General features: G+C 42.2%; 1 protein-coding gene across 1 annotated transcript in view; it reads left to right on the top strand.

Moving 5' to 3' along the window:
- The window catches only part of klf7b (Kruppel like factor 7b), a 106,443-nt gene that overhangs the window by 71,235 nt on the left and 14,952 nt on the right, over positions 1-20,256 (top strand). Inside the window, exon 3 of the mRNA XM_033614945.2 lies at positions 14,406-14,529. Coding sequence (XP_033470836.1) covers positions 14,406-14,529 — 124 coding nt within the window. The remainder of the gene's footprint in view (positions 1-14,405; positions 14,530-20,256) is intronic.

Raw genomic sequence — 20,256 nt, 5'->3', positions numbered from 1 at the left:
TTCTAGACATCGTGATTTCCCAAAACTGAATAAATACCACACATAGCAACACAAAACTGCTTTGCTAGCTCCATCATGTTGTAACTAAGATATCCACTGGAAAAAATATTTTATTCATGGACCGTTTATTGAGTTATTACCTTATTTTAAACAGTCTATGGTTATTACAGACACCGCTAACGGCTAACGTTAACAGCTAGCAGTTAGCCCAGCTAATCTACGATAACCATGTTATTAATTACAAAACGTGCACACAGAAATAGTAACGTTTGTTCAGTTATTGTGTTTATAGACTTTCCAAACATCAGATTAGTCTACAAGGTGATATAGTGACATGAAAAATGTGATATATAGCTAAACTCTGCTGGTTTTCTACCCGAAGTATTTGTAAACAATGTGATATATAGCTAAACTCTGCTGGTTTTCTACCCGAAGTATTTGTAAACAATGTGATATATAGCTAAACTCTGCTGGTTTTCTACCCGAAGTATTTGTAAACACTTTCGGTGGTGCCCACAAAGTGAAGGGTGTGAGCAATCGCCAACCCCTGCACTTCCATTAGTCGAAAAACTCCGGGCTGTGCCTCCAGAGGTAAAGGAAGGAAAAAAAAGTGTTTTTTTTTTTTTTTACCAATGGATTTCCAGATTGCATTGAATCTAATTTTGCAACGTCATTTGACATCACCAATATGCAAATAAGTGCATGACATCATCTATTGGAGCTAGTGCTAGCTCAGGGGCAGCCTGTGGCACTTTATCTCCTCTACAGTGGCTCCCTATGGGTTTGTCAACCCATGTTGTTGATGTTGTTGATTTGATCTGACTGATTGATTGTGAACATTTAAAAAAGTAATAAAATAGAAAATAGAATATATTGTAGGAAAAAAACAACAACCAAACAAAGACAAACAATAAATCATGAACAGACTTACAGTGACAAACATAAATTAACATTTCATGTCCGAAAAGGAGCAGGAAGAAGCAACATGCTTGTCTAGCCCTACCCCCAGTCCTCGTCATTCTCCAATTGTAAACATGTGTAGCTTGTACACCAGTTTTAAAATGTTATAACATTTCTTCAACTACAATGTGTGTCATATATCTACGACCTGGCGCCTTTCTCTCAAAATTTTGGCAAACCTCAGTGGTGGGGGCTCGTCTTGAGTCCTATTCGTGAGGATAACTATGGATCCTAAATCCAAAAAAAGTAAATTTAATAATGAGCAGACAGTTGTTTGCTTTTACCACTAATGCTGTAAAGTTAAAGTAGCAAATAATCACAAATAGCCCACTGCAGAGGAGCCACTTAGTGGTAAAAGATATTAATGAATGCTCGTTTGGAGCTATTAGTAATGTTGACAGGCTAATTTAGATACCTTCATTATAAGGCTCAAATATGCTTTGCGGCTCCATACAGATTTTTTTTTTCTGTTTTTTTGACCAAAAATGTCTCTTGTAATAGTAAAGGTTGCCGACCCCTGTGCGGTTGATATCCACAGTAGCAGAAATAGCAGACGGGACAACAACTGTGGAAAACAAAATGCAGTGTGTCCTGTGTTGTTGCTAGTTGTTAAGCTGTGAGGGAAACAGAAAGCAATTTAGTTGTCTTTGTGACAGAGGCATCAAAAATAATACCACATAGAAATGCTAGGGGGGGGGGATGAGTTGGAAAGTTGTTTGTTTCCACTTTAAAGTGACAGGAACTAGTGTACCACAGATTCGTACATTCTTATAAATCCTTTCATCTGCTTTCAAGTCAAAATTCTCTCTGGATTGAACATCCTTTAGCCTGAGTAACTGAGGCTGAGTCCATCACTTATCTGCAGCATGAGGCCTGTGCAGACTTGCACCACCTGAAGCTAGCATTATTCAACTTTAGCTTTTACCGCAGCGTCATTTACAGTATCTGGAATGGTTCATGGCCTCCAGTTGTCATCATCCAGTGTTAGCAGTTTCCTTGGTGTTCATCAGGATTACAGTACATAGCCTGCAGACCTGCCACTGTATTAATACTGGCAACCTTGGCATCATTAATCCAGCGTGTTACAGGCTTATATGATCCCAGCGACCAAGTGTAGCATTACATTTCCAGGGCAGCACCTAGCATCGCCGGGGGGACCCACAGCTGTAGCTTTATTATAGCTAATCCAGAATGGAGAAGGTAGCCTTCTGGTAGCCTGGCCGCTAGCTGCAGTATCTTTAATCTTCTGATGATTCTACAGTCGAGTCATGCTAACCAACGATGAGCTTTTAAAGGCAGAATCATTTGCTGAGAAAAAAAGACACCCTGGAGACACTGCAGCTTCATCAGTGTGTGTATGTGTGTGTGTGTGTGTGTGTGTGTGTGTGGTATAATTGTGGGGGCGGTGTATTCCCTCCCGATGTGTTCACTACAAGTGCAGCACTGTGGTTTAATTAGCTTAATCCTCTTTTTGGGTTATTATGACCATAAATCATTGAACATACATGTAGGGAGGGATTAACGTAGCAGAGACTACAGGGAGGAGCAACTGCAGAAAGCCTGCACAGCGTCAATACACTTACTGTCACATAGTGCACACCAGAGGCCATTAGAAACATCATTATGGTGAGCTCTGTCAGGAGTTTACTGTACATGCGCTGCAATCCCACATAATGTTGGTAATAATACTCCTCTGTTCATTTCCAAAACAATTTCTCTGAGCCGCAGCTATGATGGGAAGTTTATTTTCTTATATGAAAACGCTCAATTAGGGAAAGTTGTAACATTAATAGATGTACAAATTAATTCAGTAAATCTCTAAAGTACCCAGGCAGAGCTGTTCTGAGTCGGAGCCAGGGTTTTCTCAGTCTCCTGTTGTTTTTTCTTTCACTCTCTCCGATCTGATTTTATCTTTAAAAACACTGCTTGGCTTATAATTGTATCCTCCTTGTTATTCAAGCTGCAGTCCAAAACAATATACTTAACCGCATACTTGGCACCAGAGATAGCAGAGCAGTTCTGGAAGGAGTGTGAGAGTGTTTGTATTAGCTGTACTTAATGAAAAAGACATCAACCCAGTGTGCAGGCACCTTTTTCTCCAGTTGCAAATTGTACCTGATTCAATATTTGGATGTGGGTGAGCTCAAATACACTGTAGCTGCTGTCAGATGACGATGTGCTTCCATTTACAGAATTAAAACAGAGACATGTTTAGAATAGCGAAGCACCGAGACAGACAGGCAGGGTGGAAACTGCAAGCTTCGCTCCATCAGCAAAGAAATACACCTTCCAACAACTCCTAAGCTGTCTGGTTAACACACAGGTTGAATGGCAGTTCTAACATTTCCAGACAAAGTGGAGGAAAAACAGTGTGACAGTACACAATATAAAGTTGATGGTTCAATACAATCCCAATAGTTTTACTCTAAGAGACCCCATTATGTGTACATGCAAATATTTTTTATTAAAAGTCATTTTTCTAACATGTTTCAGTGCAAAATGACATAAAAACAGAATCTCATAAATGAAACAATAAAGCAGCTCTGTTACAAATAGATCATAAAACTACACCAAACACTAAAAACATGCCTAGAAAAGAATTTCCCCATAAACATGAAGAGCGAATGTCTGAACTTGATTGGAGTAACATGCTAGTCGGCCACACATCCAAATTTAAACCATCAGCTAATTGTTATAGCAGGACATTTTAAAAGACCATAAGCTTGTCAATGTTTTCGAGCAGCAGTTATAACCTCTGACAGTTCACAGTGTTGGTTGACATTTAAATGCACCCTCTGACATTTAATGTTTGCAAACAAAAATTTGTACCTGTTGGAAGTCATGAGTGATTAATATAGTGGTTTGTTTCACTTTATTCTACCACTGAATATGGCTACCATTCATCCCTAAACCATAGAGGAGCTCTGTACCACATTAGGAGCAAACCACTCTATGCTATGTAAAGATATAATTATGACAGAGTTATGGCGCTACCTGTTGTGGTAGATGGTCCGGCCACATATGCATGTTAGTGCATATGAGTCCCATGTGTGCAACCCATTGGCTAGCTAAATGCTGCTGCTAACATAGCGCTGACCCTCCAGTTCCCCCTAGTTAACATTAGCCCTTTCTGCACAGGGCTCATGCTATAGGGCCACTCCGAAGTCCTGTCTTTATGCCACCTTTGTATATTTACCACAGAACCAAACAAGAACGGCATCATGCAACCCTGTTGTGTGATTGTAGACTGCATGACAGCATCGCAGAAGCAAAAGAGGCGTAACGGATGAGACATGTAATACAACAGCGTTGTCCTATAGTGTGACATAATAAGGGTCGGCAGCACTTTATAAACTAGAAAAGCACTCTGAGAGCGCAGACCTCCGCTAAGCAGCTCGGATTTCCCGCCATTTTATCATTTTATCCACTTCGCTTCAAAATTTTATCATCTGTTCCTTGTCCCATTATCAACCTTTCCTGAAAATTTCATCAAAATCCGTTCAGACTAGTACAGACTAGAGTACTGTCTCTGTTGGTAGCTGATCTGGTCCTCTTCTCGGAGGGTAAGGAGCTCCCGAAATCTCATTATTTTCCCAAAGTGTGAGCATTTTTGGTCTCTGTTCTTCTTCTTTGAGTTAGCTGCTAACTGCTATCAGCTGCTTTTTAAATCTCCTGGCAGTGGGTCACACACATAATACCCTGTCAAAACGTAACACCATTTAAGGGCTAATGGGCATGTAGCTACTTCCATGTTTCAGATGATACGTCATGTTTGTAGTCGACCAATGAAGATGAGTTTACATATCACCTTGGGTTCGTCCTTCACCTTCTCAAAATGATCCCACACTTTGGATTTCCTGCCCGACATGTTATAAACTAGCCTGTGGAATAACTGCAGGTACCAGCCCTGGAAATTAACCTGACTCCTGTCTGACTGCTGAGCGTGGACACTTCCTGTGTCTGTCCTTTCAAATTAAATCCCCACATGGTCCAATCATAAAGGTTTTGATTTATTTTGACAAAGCACAGGTCCTAATAGAGTTTCACATTTGTTTGTTGTCTTTTTGGTCTGTGTTGTTTTGTTTTGTTTTCTGCGACTAAAAGACCAATGAAATCTTGCCGACTAATGACCCGCATGGTTGACTAATGTTTGGTCGACTATTAGGGGGCAGCCCTAAGAAGTACATACAAAAATTCCCACATGGTTTGCAGAATGGCTAGCTGTAATGTAACAAGTTGTTTGGTTTACGAGTAACTGTAATAGTATTACTGAAATTTCATTAGTAATTAGTTATACTACTTGTTACTGGAAAAAGTAATATTATTACTATAAGGCGTTACTGCCCAACACTGATAATTATGTTAGTTAATGGGTTAATACATAAAACAAAAACACTCCAGCTTGAGTCTGACTTCCCAAGACCTTAACCCCCTCCCCTCCCCCACCTCCACCCGCAGCAGGTAGCAGCACAGGCTCATGTGGATTCAGGAAAAACCCCGCTGTAACCCCAGACCTCCACTCACATATATACCTTCATACTCTACACCCACTGAATCCAACCTCCAACCTGCTCTCTCTCGCTCTCCCACTTGCTCATTCAGTTTGGGTTGCCAAGCAACTGCATCACACTCTTCCATAATTGGTTGGTGGCTGGTTGATTGTCCATGCCTGTTAATCTCTCTCTCCCTCTCCCTCTCTCCCTCGCCCACCCCCCTTTCTCTCTTTCTCTCAGTTGCTAGGTGACTTTATCACGCATCCTTGCCTTGCCGTGCTATAATTGGCTGGCGTCATGGTTGCTGTGGCGTCAGGCCCGAGCTGGCCTTGCTTCATTCCTCCAACTGTGTGTGTGTGTGTTATAGCATGTATGTGTGTGTGTTTGAGGGGGGTCCTATTGAAGGAAGATGGGGTGCTCTGGCCAATTACAGAAGACGGGTGTGAAACGGCCGCCTGTCTGGCACCTGCGGCCCCCACTCATACCCCATATCACACACGCACACACACACACACATGCAGGTTGAGAGTGTAGCATTTCTCCAACAGGATAACCTGCCAAGTGGTTTGCTATTGTATGTTGAAAATATTGGTCCTGTATTCAGTCCTGAGCGAGGAGGACTCTGTGGAGTGAGAAGGAGGATTCACACATTCAGATACTGCTGCCGAAGATTCACTGTGGAGGATTTTCTGCTTCTTTACAGAACTAGAAGTAAATCTGTTGTAAAATCACACGTCTTTCACAGCTGTACCAGAGGATTATTGGCCTGGACGAAATAGAGGACTTCCTTTGGTACCTTCAAGAGTTAATATGTGTAGTTTGCCTGTTTTTGACCAAAAGAAGTGTAACTGGGAACATTCTTGTACTGCTTGTATCTGTTTTGGTCTCCTCCAGCTTAATTAGAAATAACAAAAATGAAGGAGTAAAAACTAAAGCCCTGTTTCCACCAAGCAGTACGGTTCAGTTCGGTACGCTTTTTCTTTGATTCCACTGTGAAAAGTTGTGGATGGTACCGATGGCAATGTTCATTACCGTCCCCATTTTTGGTCCCTCTTATGTTGGGTTACCTAGCACACAGATCTGGTACTAAAAGGTGGAGCTGTGAACACTGCAGTCTGATTGGTCAGTAGAGGACGGTCACTCTGCTCAGGGCTGAGTTGTGTCTGGTTTTGAGGCTCATGTAACCACTGTTCATACTGTGGAGAGTTTTATTAGTGAACTGTAACTATAAAATGAAAGGATGTTTTGCTGCCTCTTGCAGCAGCTGTTGTTGGCAACTGCCGGCAACTTCTAAGGTGGAACATTAACTTGTAATGTCACATTTAAGAGAACTGTTTACAGTGAAAATGGAAGTGTCTAGGTACCATGTGTGAAGGGTTACTTTCGGTTCCAAAGGTACCATCCCGAAAGTGTTTGGTGGAAACAGGGCTTAAATCTTGAATCTTGACTATTAGAGTCCAACCAATAACCAGTCAGCAGGTCAACACTATCAGTCGATATTGACTTACCATCGTTACACTGGTATCTGCATTTACTGTAGAGCTTTCTGCAAGCAACCTCTTCCTTGGGTATCTGGTGCATGCTGCTAGATAAAGTCTATCCAGCTCACCCCCACCAAGTCGGTCCTTTTCCTCCAAAGGGATGCAGCCTCACTCATGCCACATTTACACTGCATACTACGGCACGGCTCTACTCAACTTGACTCAGTCTTTCCTGGTTTTCCATGGCAAAAGTTGTGGATAGCACCTGGTACTTATTTTGGTACCACCTTGGTTGAGGTTTCAAGTGAGCTGAACCGATCCTTAAAGGTGGAGTTAAAATATTGCAGACCACTGACTGGTCAGAGAGAATCATCACTTGCTTGAAATGGGAAACAATTTTCATCAATAGCAACTGCAATTTGTTTTTCTTGACCCAGATTTAAAACACTAACAAAAAAATAGCGTAGCTGTACAACTGACAGAGTGCAGATGTTCCTCTGTTTGGTCGCCGATGGAAGGATTTAGTAAGCGTTGCAATGAAGATGATGTCACAGCAGCTTCAGCGTTGCTATGGTAATCAACAGAGAATCCAGCATACACTGAGGAGGTAAAATCTGTACTTGAAAAGAAAATAGAGAAAAGGACCTGGTACTGAAAGTAAGTTGTGTCAAGTCAAGTTGAACCATGCAATGAAAATGAGGCATTGGTGTCTGAACCACCTCAACTGTTTTCTTCTTAATGTGAAGGAGTATTGACTCAATAACGAGGACTTCCTGAAGGCACAGCCGTCCTGCGGAGAAACCTCATATGACTCACTCGTATCTGCTCTCTAATACTTTTCAGTCTTTACACCTTGTGGCTGTGAGGGTCATAAGATTTCTTCACTTGTTATCGGGAGCTGATATAAAGACCTCATTACTGCAGCTGATGCACCTCATCGGCAGTCAAACTCACAACCCTTTGTAACAATGCTGAAGGCTTCTGCAGTCTACAATGAGGCTTTCATACAGTGAATGAGTACTCTACCAATTTAGCTTTGCTCTTTTAAATTGCTGTCAGACACATGATGGAGAGTTTTAAAAACTGATAATGATGCCACAACATTGCAGGGACATTGTCTTTTTTATTACAGGCATTCTTCCTCACTGTCAAAACCTAGCACCTTTTTACCCACAATGCAACCCAACAACTGACAGTTCTGTCTGAGTATCAGTGGTGTCATGCCAGGCTTTGCAAAATTGGGAGAGGTCTCAAATCCTCACTGTTCATCAAAATAAAATAAAATGCAAAAGAAAGTATAATGTGCTTCAGATAGTACACTGTGACAGTGTGACAAAATCAGGTAGGGATGTCAAAGGTTAACTCTTAATTGGCTTAACTTTGAGGGCAAACGAATATGGTTAACAACGCCAGAAGGTTTTTGCGGCTCAAAATGAAGCTGCATACATATCGGGCTACCCAGGGGGAATCTGGTGGGTGGCCACCATGTTTCCATCCCACCAATATGTGTCGAGATGGCGTTACTAGTGGTCATTGCTGAATACGCAGAACTTGCGGAGTGGTCAAGGCTAATGTTAGCTAACTCATGGAGACCCGACGGTGAACAGTGGGCACTATGTGTTTGCATGTCAAGGTGGCTAGCCAGCTGTCTTTCAATAAAGCCAACAGAAAGTAAGATGAAACGGAAGACATTTACAACATCAATATTAAAATTTCACCACCTCTAAATGGATAGCACTTTGCAATGTGGTGCCAAAACTCATTGAGTCAATAGAGCGCTGGACTAATGAGAAGCACCTCTTATGGTTTACGTTATTTTGCTCTTTTTTTTCATGGTTTTGTTTTGTTTGTTTGTTTTTCTGAAAGATTAATTGCTAATTGGTTACCAGTTAATGGGTGACAGGCTATCAAAAGAAAGATTAACCACAACTGACATCCCTCGATCACATCATTAAAAAAGCATCAACAACTCTCCTGTTACTGTTGTTCATCATTTCAATTAATTGTACCAATCCCTAACTAATGTTACGGCTACTGATAAAGGCTTATAGAACTTTGTCACATATGTAGCAATACTCGCTGAGAACTCTGAACAAACTTTGTGAGCAGTGGTAGATAAATCCCCAAGAGACTGTTTCACTTTTTCATAAAGAGAAATGAAAGCAACCCTCAGTGACAAAATCCAATTAATTACAAAAGCTGAGAAACAGGTTATCTGAGAGAGAGAGAGAGAGAGAGAGAGAGAGAGGAAACTTGATATTTGGTCTTGTCCCCTAACAAATCACAAACTGTAGTTGAGGTGGCAGAGGAAGGCCGGTCTCTCCCTGAGGCAAATTTGTGATTTGTAATACTGGCCTATATAAATAAAATTGACTTGACTGCCTCCAAAAACACACAATGGAGAGAGAGAGAGCAACCAAACCCAGATCCCTGTTGTGGAAATTAGCAACTGACTGCACGAGATTTGACTGGAGAATTTGAATATGCAAATCCAGGAGCAGCGCGGCTCATGATCTGGAATTCATTTAGTCCTGCGTCACCTTGCAGTCACGCTGTGTCTGTGGATGAAAGACAACTCCGATCAAAGAGACACAGGAACTGGGGGGAAATAAAGGGGAAGAGGGCATCATTCACAGTTGGATGTTCCTGTGGCACATCATCTTTTACTTGTCATTGCATCACCTCGCTGTCAGGGCTGCTCTGCACCTCAGATATTAGTTCATGTGAAGATGTACTTCCTGCAGCCTCTGTTATTCAGGCATGATGATTCAAGGTGGTGCATTAAGGCAATTAAAGTTCAGAAAAGTTGGTATGTGGTGGAGAAGTTAGGCCCTGTTATAATTGAGGACTTGAGGTGGATTTATACTTGAGTGTCAGCTCTTTGCACATGGTCTACGCTGTTGTGAGCATTTATACTTGTACAGTGATGTGTCTGTAGTTACACCTCCAAAACACCGGTCAACGGTGGAGGTTTCTGTGAAGTGCTGTAAAGTTTAGTTGATTCAAAACACACAAGTACACAAATCAGCTTCACTATAACTCGCAGCATTCACAGACAAACATTTGTCTTTATCTGGACACATTTTCCCCACAAATACAACATGCTAATGATTTTAGCACAAGCCTATGGGATTTTACATTGTATAAATTAGCTTAGTGGCTAGCGGACTTTTTCTCTACTCATATGAAACCAGGGACAACAGCAACATTTAACAAAGGTAACCTTACAGAATTCGGCTCCATTACAGCTCACAAGATTCACTGACAAAACAACTGTCTTATACTAAACACGTTTTCCAAACAAATATAAGATGCTAACATTATTAGCCTACGACATTTTACATGGTTGTAGGCTAGAGGTTAGAAACTCCACGGGCCTTTGAACACTACCTCATTTTATCAGCCTTGCTCTCAAATTTAGTGAATGGACTTGCACTTGTATAGCGTCCTTCAAGTCTTTGGACCACTCAAAGCACGTTTATATTAAAGAGTCATATTCACACATTCACACAGATACTTTCACATGCCAACTTGATGAGCCGGGAATTAAACCACAGATTTTTCTTATGGAGGAAAACTTTCTTTATCTCCTGAGCCACAGCCACCCCAACTTGTGGCAAACATTGTTGGACTTTTGCCAGCATCCTCCAACGCCCCTCAACTAAACTCCTGTTTTCTGGAAGACTGAAATGCTCACCCACACTTCAGCTCATACACTTCAGGTGCTTCTCAAAATCAAGGAAGGATCCTTAACGGCTGAATTTGAAGGAGGCTACATCATTGAATGCTGTCGGAGGACTGTTCCAATGTCAAGGATCCTTCAGATTCTACTGCTGACAGAGTCCTTCCTTTAGAGAATTTTCAAGGATGAATGTGTGTATCCACAGTGGGCATGAAGTACCCACAGTTCTTTGTGTACGATTTGCCGATGGACCTCGTCAGAATTTTGATAAATATGTCATTTATTGAGAATAATATCTCCAGGAGCTTGAAAGCATGAAAAAAAAATATTAGAAACCTTATAATTTACACTTTCCAATATGTCCACTGCCAAGTAACATGATTTTTTTTTTCTCTAAATAAAGTGATTTTGATAAAACAGATACGTTTTTAAATTAATCAGTCATAGCAGAAATGGAGCACTAAGTATCCAACCACACTATTCACATAATTACAACATGATAACTGCTCTTGTTCTTTTGGTTTCAATTGGTGTATTCTTTGGGGGAAGCGCAGTCAAGACACTTTTCGTCCCCATGGAAACAATCCTTAGTAAGCACAACACCAGACCTGTTTAAATCATTGACAAAAACAAGACGTTGGTTGCAATGCAGAGATCTGAAACCAGGTTATACTTCAATAAAATAGTTTCTCTGTCAAATCCTGATTTAAAAAAAAAACTGTCTTGCGCACACACATTGTGCTTCAGTGTTTCGCATTAGTTGCACTTTGTTTTGGAGCAGTGTGTGTTTGTGTTTGTCTCCTTAAGAAGATTGGTGTGTGCTGTGATGGGAGTGGAGGGGCTGCTAGGACATCTGGCTAACTGACTGTAAGCTGCTGTAGTACTCCCCATTAAGAGTCATTAAGACCCCAATTATAGTTACCACCCCCCAGTTCACACACAACACAGAGTCACACACACACACTAGGGGTCTGCAGTTAGGTACGGCCAGTTTGAGAGTGTGCAGCCGAGAAAGCCTGTGTTTTAAAGTGTTTCCTCTTCATCAGTGTTATATTTGAATTGATTTAAGTTTATTTGGTTGTTTTTTTTAATATTGTCAAAAACATCCCTCCCTGTTTATTTAAATGAGCCTGCTGTGTTGAGGTAGTGGGAGTCCTGACTCTGAAAAAAAAAAAATGCAGGGTCAAACCTGGCTCATCCTTTGCCACAAAGCAATACAACATCATCCAGCAACACACAGCTGTGGCCAATCAAATATGTGCACATTTTGGCATAATCCCTCTGTTTAATTGTCCAGGCAGAGGATAAAATGATGTTGCTGCTGCTGGAACAACTTTTCAGAGTTGTAAAATTTTTGATTATAAACCTATGAGCAGTGTTTTGGTGTCTGATAAGCAGCACTGCAAACTGGACCATCTGGACTGTGTCACACCAGTGTAGCACCTTTCTTATAACCCAGAACCGCTCTCAGTCCTCTGGCTTTTAAACCAAAATGAATAAATTTGGATATTCCCAAAATAAAATGAAACACACCAGCTACACACACACAAACAGGGTCATGCCAGAAGAGAAACCTTTCAAGGTTGGCTGTGAAAGACTCAGAAAAACTCTGAACAGCAGGGGGTTGAACTCAGTGAAAAATGAAAAATTTAGACTGCAGTTGTGCATGAGAAACTCCTTTTTTGCAGCAGCAGTGTGATAAATAATCCAGCTCTGTAATAACTCTGCTGTATATCTGGTAATGTAAAGGTTCAGAGTGTAGGATTAAAGGGATATATTGGCATAAATGGAATGTAATGGGATAAGTATGTTTTCTTAAGTGCAGTGGTTCCCAACTGGTCCAGCCATGGGATCCATCTACAGTCATTAGTAAACGGTCCACACAGTTTAATATATTCAGTGTTATACTTGCATTTGTCCATGCTGTTAGTCACTCAGTACGTTAACATGCACAGTTAAGTCGAGCTACGAGTATAGCTTGACTAGGACATTTAATTGGACTGCTGTCCCAGTGTACAAGCACGGGAGGGGAATCAATTAATTAACCAAAGAATGTCTGACTCCGCTACGATAGGTGGTAATATGCCCCTCTCAGCTTGTTGGACCTTTTTCCAGTTCACCTATTATGTCACAGGCTGAATAATCGACAAACAAGTTAGCTATGATTAGCTAGCGGCAAACTGGTACCATGGTGGACAAATTTACAGCTGTGTACATTTCGTCCTGGATGTAGATTTCACCATGTTGTTACCAGCCTTCGACTTCTGGGTCAAAGCCTGGGGTGGAAACTGTGGGGCACTGGCCAGTTTGGGTCCAATTGACTGTATACATGTTGGAGTAAATCGACTCCTAATCGCATTATCTGTGTGTGTTAGTCCGACTTTCAGAAATTCAACTTAGTATGATTTCAGCCGGACTAACTGTATTTTAGAAGTCCGGTTTTAGTTGGACTAACACAATAAATTGGTTTTCTCTAATGTCATGTAAACGTACTGACTCACACCTGCGACTCAATTTTAGATTGTGACTGACCTGACCAGTTGAGAACCACTGCTTGAATAAACCATTTATATCTACAAGAGAGTGGATCCACAGAGATCGCCATGTTGCACCGCAGTGTTTCTACAGTAGCCTAGAACAGACAAACCAAACACTGGCTCTAGCTAGGGCCATTCATTTTCTTGTATTGGCCGCTGTAGTTAGCAGCCCCTCTGCAATGAGCATTGTTGGAAGACCACCAGATTTTTTAATGTGAAATTGCTTTAGTCAGTGTTTTTACTGGTTTCAATCACGTGGTCCGTTTTTGATAATTCAGCTTCCGGTTAAAACACTGAAGGAATTCTAACCGGGAGACATTTCAGCTGATTGCAATGTGCAGTCCTCACCACTAGATGCCACTAAATCTCCTTAAATCTTACACACTGTTCCTTTAAATAGGCTTATTTCAAGTGTTCATGCAAATGTCTCCATAAGTATGTGTTTTTGCTTGTTAAACAGTGAATTTATGAAACTCACTTGTAAAGTTGCTTAACAAAGGAAGATGGGAATTTTTCTTTCTGCTATTGTTAGCTGTTGTGTTACTTTTTGGGGTGGTGCGGTTGATTTATCTGGTGACCCCCCGTATACACCCACAGAGAGAAACACACTCTTGTACGGGCGTTTACACAGTCAGACATCATCACATCCCATCTGAAGACAGTCTGCTCCTACACACTACACACTACACACACACACACACACACACACTGCACACACCTCTAGCCAGAAGACACACACGCACACACAGCTGGAAGGCTTTCTATCATGGAGAGATAACTACAGGCTGAGAACAATAGACCATCTCTTCTCCCATCTGGTGAAGTGGGGGATGAAACTTCATTTACATTTCAGATCCCACCACCTCAGGGCCTGTGTGCGGATATGTGTGTGTGTGTGTGTGTGTGTGTGTGTGGGCAGGAAAGGGGGAGATTCATTTCAGGGTGAATTTAGGATTATGAATTAACACGCCACCGTGCTGAAAGACTTCATTTACAGCTAATTGAGTGTATTGGCTCATTGAAATGGGTGTTGTGTTAAAACTGGTCTGCCTGCCTGGCCCCTGGGCTGTGTGTGTGTGTGTGTGTGTGTGTGTGTGTGTGTGTCTGTGTATGTGTTTGGGTCTGGGTCTGGAGAGAGTCAGGGGTGGTTACCTGTATATTAGTGAACAGCTGTAGTTTAGATGTGTGAAATTAGATGTTGAAATTATAATAAAAAGTGACACCCTTTCCTCTCTGTCTCTGTCTCTCTCAGGTGAGAAGCCCTATAAGTGCTCATGGGAGGGCTGCGAATGGCGTTTTGCCCGCAGTGACGAGTTGACGCGACACTACCGCAAACACACTGGAGCGAAGCCATTCAAGTGCAACCACTGCGACAGGTAAACACACACACACACAGGCATGGGTTGTACACATACACCATGACAGCTATACATATAAAGGACGCTGACGCATTTTATCTACAAAGGACCTCTGTTTAGCCTGCATTTCCAATGAAAGCAGAACTCAGCCAGCCAGTGCATCACATATTTGGGTAGTTTTGGTCAACATTAGAGCTGCAGCTAATAATTATAACTGTCAATACACCTTTTTCACAGAAAAACATTTGGACACAGCACAGCAGGGAAAGCTCCACTGTGAATAATAAAATTAACAATGGCTGAATTTCATTGAGCTGCTTCAGTTTCAGGGTCCTGGTGTTGTGCATGCAGGTGCACTGTCACCACTGTCATAACATACTGGGACGCTGAGATGAAACAAAGCCATTGTTAATGTTATCAGCAGCACCTGTGCTTTTTCTGACAGGTCAAAATGTCTGCTGTGAAAAAACTTTTATCGATTTATCAGTTACATTTTTTCAAATCTTAAAAAATGCCAGAAAATAGTAAAAGATGCATCCCGAGGTGATGTCTTCAAATTTCTTGTTTTGTTCAACCAACAGTCCAAAACAAAGAGATGCTCTGATGACAATAAAACTAGAGAAGCGGCATGTTGTAAAATTTGGAAGCAATAGCTAGCCAGCAAGCTTGCCACCCCGCAGTCTCTGCACCCCTCCACGCTGCTAGAAGACTGTGTGCCAGAAGGAGAGTGGGTGGAAGCTCCAGAGACGGACTCAGTAGTGGTTGTGGCAACTCGAATTCAGTTGGCGCAAACCCCAGCAAAGGGGTTCGCAGTGGGCTGGGTCCAATCCGTGCAACGGCAGCAACAGAAAGTTTGTTGATTTGATGGGGAGTTGGTGCTCTGCTGGCTGAATTCATGTTGCTATTCCAGCAGCTGGAGGCAGAGTCCTGCACCAGGTCGGATACCCACAGATACCCAACTGGTAACCCGCCAAATGCTGTGTAATGGGTAAAAATATATGTACATAAATAGGCACGGATAAAAATAAACTACACATGGGCAGGCAGCAGGTGAGAACAAAAATACATTTTATTATTTTTCAGGATAAAACAAATGAAAAAATTATGTGCAAGCCACAGTACCTTTTATTTTGAAAGTCAATGACACAAGTCAAACCTTTGACCCCGTCGTCACATTCCTCACCAACGTGGAGGACTCCAGCCATGAAACTTTGCAGCCCGAGGATGAGTCTACATTGAGTTCAAGACACCCAAGGAGGATCCTTTTATAGGTTAAATGGTGGTGGAAGGAGCATGCTAAAATGTTTCCTTGACTGGCAGTGAATGTTTTCACCATCCTGGCATTAAGTGCAGTTGGTGAAAGAGATTTCCCCTCTGCTGAATTTGTATTTCAAGAACGGAAAACCCAGCTTAATGTGAATGACTCTAGCCTATATGTGTGTTTAATCACGAGGCAGGTTGGGTCGCAAGACTTTTAATAACAGGTGCAGGTGGCTGCGGCTTTTACTTTGACAAAATGACAGGTAACGGGTCGGTTCTGGTACTGAGCTTTACAGGTATGGCCGGTTGTAGGTTTTCAAAAAATGGATCCGTGCAGGACTCCGGCTAAAGGTGCGTGTCCTTATTTATGTTGTGATAGTATCAAATCAGAAAATAAGTATATCGTTCCAGCCCTTATTTTTAGGTGTGTACAATACAACAAAAATAAGATGACTCGTGCATCTCTGATAGAGCTAGGGTAACTGTTCCCTCCTGCTTACAGACTGTGTGCTAAGCTAGGCTAAATACATCACAGAACTGCCTCTGTGTTGAACCCACAGAAAAAAATGATCTGAAATCTGCTGACAAAGACGGATAAGCATATCTATTTTCAAGAAGGACCAGTCTGTAGGATTCTGGTATCTAGCGCTGAGGTTGCAGATTGCAACCAACTGAATACTCCTCCTTTCTAAGCATGTAGGAGAACCTATGGATATCTTTGGAGGAGATCTCCGTTCATTCCTGACAGCTCTGACAGCAAGAGGTAAAAACAAAATCCCCCTCCAGTTACAACCATACAGTCTCTACATACAGACTCTATATTCAGTTAATGTAGAGTCTGTAGGCAAACCCCGGAGATCTTGCCTCCAGAAGAAGAGCGGAAGAGCCCTGGTTTCCAGTTGTAGGCTGTTTGTAGTCCGCGTGATATTGACCAATCATGTTTGAGCTGGCTGCAGTTGTTGCCAGGTTAAACAGTCCGTGTGGTGAACTAACGAGGCGGAACATAATTGGCGTCACTGCAAACTCTGAATCCATCGCAATGGTTCAGCATATTTACTTACATATAAACAGAAGTCGGAAACGGAAATTCGCCTCTTCCGCCCAAATCAAACCGGAATGCCAAAAAATCGGGGGTCTGCCCCCAGAGGCTGTATCGCCGTCTGCCGGAAGTCAGACGCCGAATACAGCCAATTGGTTTCCGAGAATGCAACCATATTAACTCAAGCCCCTCTCCCATGGAGTACAACAACAAAAGGGGAGAGGTAAGGTGAGAGACATCCCTTTGTAGGTGGGATACCCCCAAAGGTGAACGTAGGGGCACAGAAACTGAGTATCAAACGCTCCACATATTGACTATGGAGTCCTAAGCGTGTCAGATAATAACAACTGAAACAAATTATGTGTAATTACAATACTTAATATTAGAAATTGACTTTGTTGCACATATTACTGCTGTTACTAATTGCCCCGTTACATTTGTTCATTCTGGGCTACTGTAGAAACATGGTCATGGAAGAGGACCTGCTCCCTGTGTAAATTTAAAAGGGTGATTCCAAGTGATTCTTAGTTTTGGGTGATTTTACACTAATGAAGACATAATGATATTATATTTCTGCTAAGATATCCTTTTAGATCTTATACACTGGTCCTCTGAATCAACAGAGCAATGCAAATGTTTGGGACTGTATAATCACATTTCAACTTTCTTTCTTTCTCTGTACATTTCTTGGAAGCTAATGCATCCAAATCCGTCGGCAGTTTGCACAGAGTTCAGTTAAGTTCAATTCAGTTCAGTTCAGTTCAAGTCTCTTTTCTTATGCACAAAGAAATAAAATTCCTTAAACACTTTTAGAGACAAAATACTGCAAATTAGTGCGTTTGAAGTTAAGACGGGACGTGATCATTTTCTTAAAGACATTTCCCTCCTCCAGCAGCTGTGTACAGGAGCAGCTCAGGTGAGTTCTTATCTGGACTCTTAAAGATAAAGGTTCAAGACTTCAGTCAATTTAATGATAAGGGATGTTATTATCGCAAATTACGTTTTTTTAGCAGCCATAAAAATATATGTAGGACTGATATTAGTTTGTTATTGGCTTATTGGCTTTCAGGTCATGTTATCTGACCAGCAGTGGAAGATTTCACTGATTCTGTGTCAGTGTTTTTTTATCAGTTCCTGTCCGACGCAGTTTAACGTCAGTGATAAACAAAAGACAGAACAAAAATGATGGGGCATGTGTTTGGAAATAAAAGCAAACTAAATCTCCTTGTGGACAAAAGCCAGGGAAATCACATCATCTCTGTTTGGTGTTTGGTCCTCAAGGTAGAGTGTGTGTGTGTGAGTGTGTGTGTGCTTACTCATGCCCCTGTGCTGGCAGTTAAATGGATTCTGGCTATTGGCAGACTGGTCGCAGCTAATTGAGTGGCACCAGATGCCAGCTCCACTTTAACATACACACTCTCTGTTTGTGTGTGTGAGCCTGCACTACCTTTCTGATGAACAACACACACACACACACACACACACACACACACATTTGCCCTGGAGACAGTGTAATTGGCTGTTGTGGGTTCCCTCTAGTTTGGGTTTTAGACATAAAACCCTCCAGAAACCTGCTGGAAGCTTCTAATCCTGGCTGAGAGCTGGGACTGTATTAGCTCCTTCTTGGCAGACACACACACGCTTACACACAAACACAGTGTGTAGAGACACAACATACACAAGCATAAAGAACGCAAAGACATTTTAGATGCAAAGTCACACATGAACATTAAAAGGTCCGGACGGAGCAGCGACACATTTGGCTACACAATGCAAGATTTGTCACTATGAGGCTCTGCGTACTTTAAAGTCTGCAGAGAGTAGTGGGAGAAGTTATTTTGGGCTTCAGAGTTAAATGTTCATTTTCTGTGTTGGTGACTGACAGCTCAAGCGCTGCGAAGGTGTTAGAAAATATCTGCTTTTTTTCATTCAAAGTCACAGAAATAAGCCAGTGTACATAAAAATGTACAGAGACAAGTAAACATCGACTCCCAAGGGGCATTTCAGTAACAAACACCTGAACACAGAGCGTAATTTCTGCAGCGTGTGCCAGCAGCCGTGATCTGAATATAAAGATTATGCTGTGTTTTGTTGCCATTTGCAATAACGAAGCGTTCTGAAAATGTTACAGCTCTAATTTGGCAAAAGCAAGAGCCGCATGGTGATGCAGTGGTTAGCATTGTCTCCTCACAGCAACAGGGTTCCTGGTTTGATCCCCAGGGTGGGGGAGCCCCTCTGTGTGGAGTTTGCATGTTCTCCCTGTGTCAGCGTGGGTTTCCTCCAGGTGCTCCAGCTTCCTCCCACAGTCCAAAGACATGCAGGTTAACTGGTGACTCTAAATTGTCCGTAGGTGTGAATGTGAGTGTGAATGGTTGTCTGTCTCTATGTGTCAGCCCTGTGATAGTCTGGTGACCTGTCCAGGGTGTACCCTGCCTCTCGCCCAATGTCAGCTGGAATAGGCTGCAGCCCCCCTGCGACCCCCAACAGGATAAGCAGTTATGGAAAATGAACGAATTAGTGAGTTTCCGGAAGTCTTTATGGCATCTTCCCTTTATCAATACAGTAGGTTTTCCACAGTGGCCAAGAAGATTTTCACCTGAGCTTCACACTTCAGCCCAGGTTGAAATCTCTCAGCAAGTATTGGATAGATGAACCATGAACTTTGGTGCAGACATTAAAGGGGTAGTGCACCCAAAAGTGAAAATTCAGCCATTATCTACTCACCCATATGCCGAGGGAGGCTCAGGTGAAGTTTTAGAGTCCTCACATCCCTTGCGGAGATCCAAGGGGAGAGGGGGTGGCAACACAACTCCACCTAATGCAGGCTTACGGCGCCCTAGATTCAAAGGTCCAAAAACACATAATTGAAACCACAAAATATCTCCATACTGCTCGTCCGTAGTGATCCAAGTGTTCACGTGCTTTCGCTGGTCTCGCATGCAAGTGTGCAGACGTGAGTGCGGTCCACAGAGAGGCAGTTAGAGCTACACACTACAATGAGGCTAAAAACAGAGTTCAAATGACGTTTTTCCAAGCAACTTTTTATGTCGGGGCTTCAGGACACTTGGATCACTACGGATGAGCAGTATGGAAAAATTTTGTGGTTTCACTTATGTGTTTTTGGACGTTTGGATCTGGGGCGCCATCTGCCTGCATTAGGTGGAGTTGTGTTGCTACCCCCTCTCCCCTTGGATCTCCACAAGGGATGTGAGGACTCTAAAACTTCGCCTGAGCCTCCCTCGGCATATGGGTGAGTAGATAATGGCTGAATTTTCATTTTTGGGTGCACTATCCCTTTAAAGAGCCCATATTATGCTCTGCTTTTCAGGTTCATACTTGTATTTTGGGTTTCTACGAGAGCATGCTTACAGGCAACCCTGCAGGTGTGCGCTGGACGTTGAAGCTAATTTGACATAGTACCAAACAGTGCAATTAAAACCTCCGGA

Source organism: Epinephelus lanceolatus, chromosome 14 (assembly GCF_041903045.1).
Source record: "Epinephelus lanceolatus isolate andai-2023 chromosome 14, ASM4190304v1, whole genome shotgun sequence".
NCBI classification, from domain to species: Eukaryota; Metazoa; Chordata; class Actinopteri; order Perciformes; family Serranidae; genus Epinephelus; species Epinephelus lanceolatus.
Note: the sequence above shows the minus strand (reverse complement) of the source record. Positions and strands in the feature narration are given on the sequence as shown.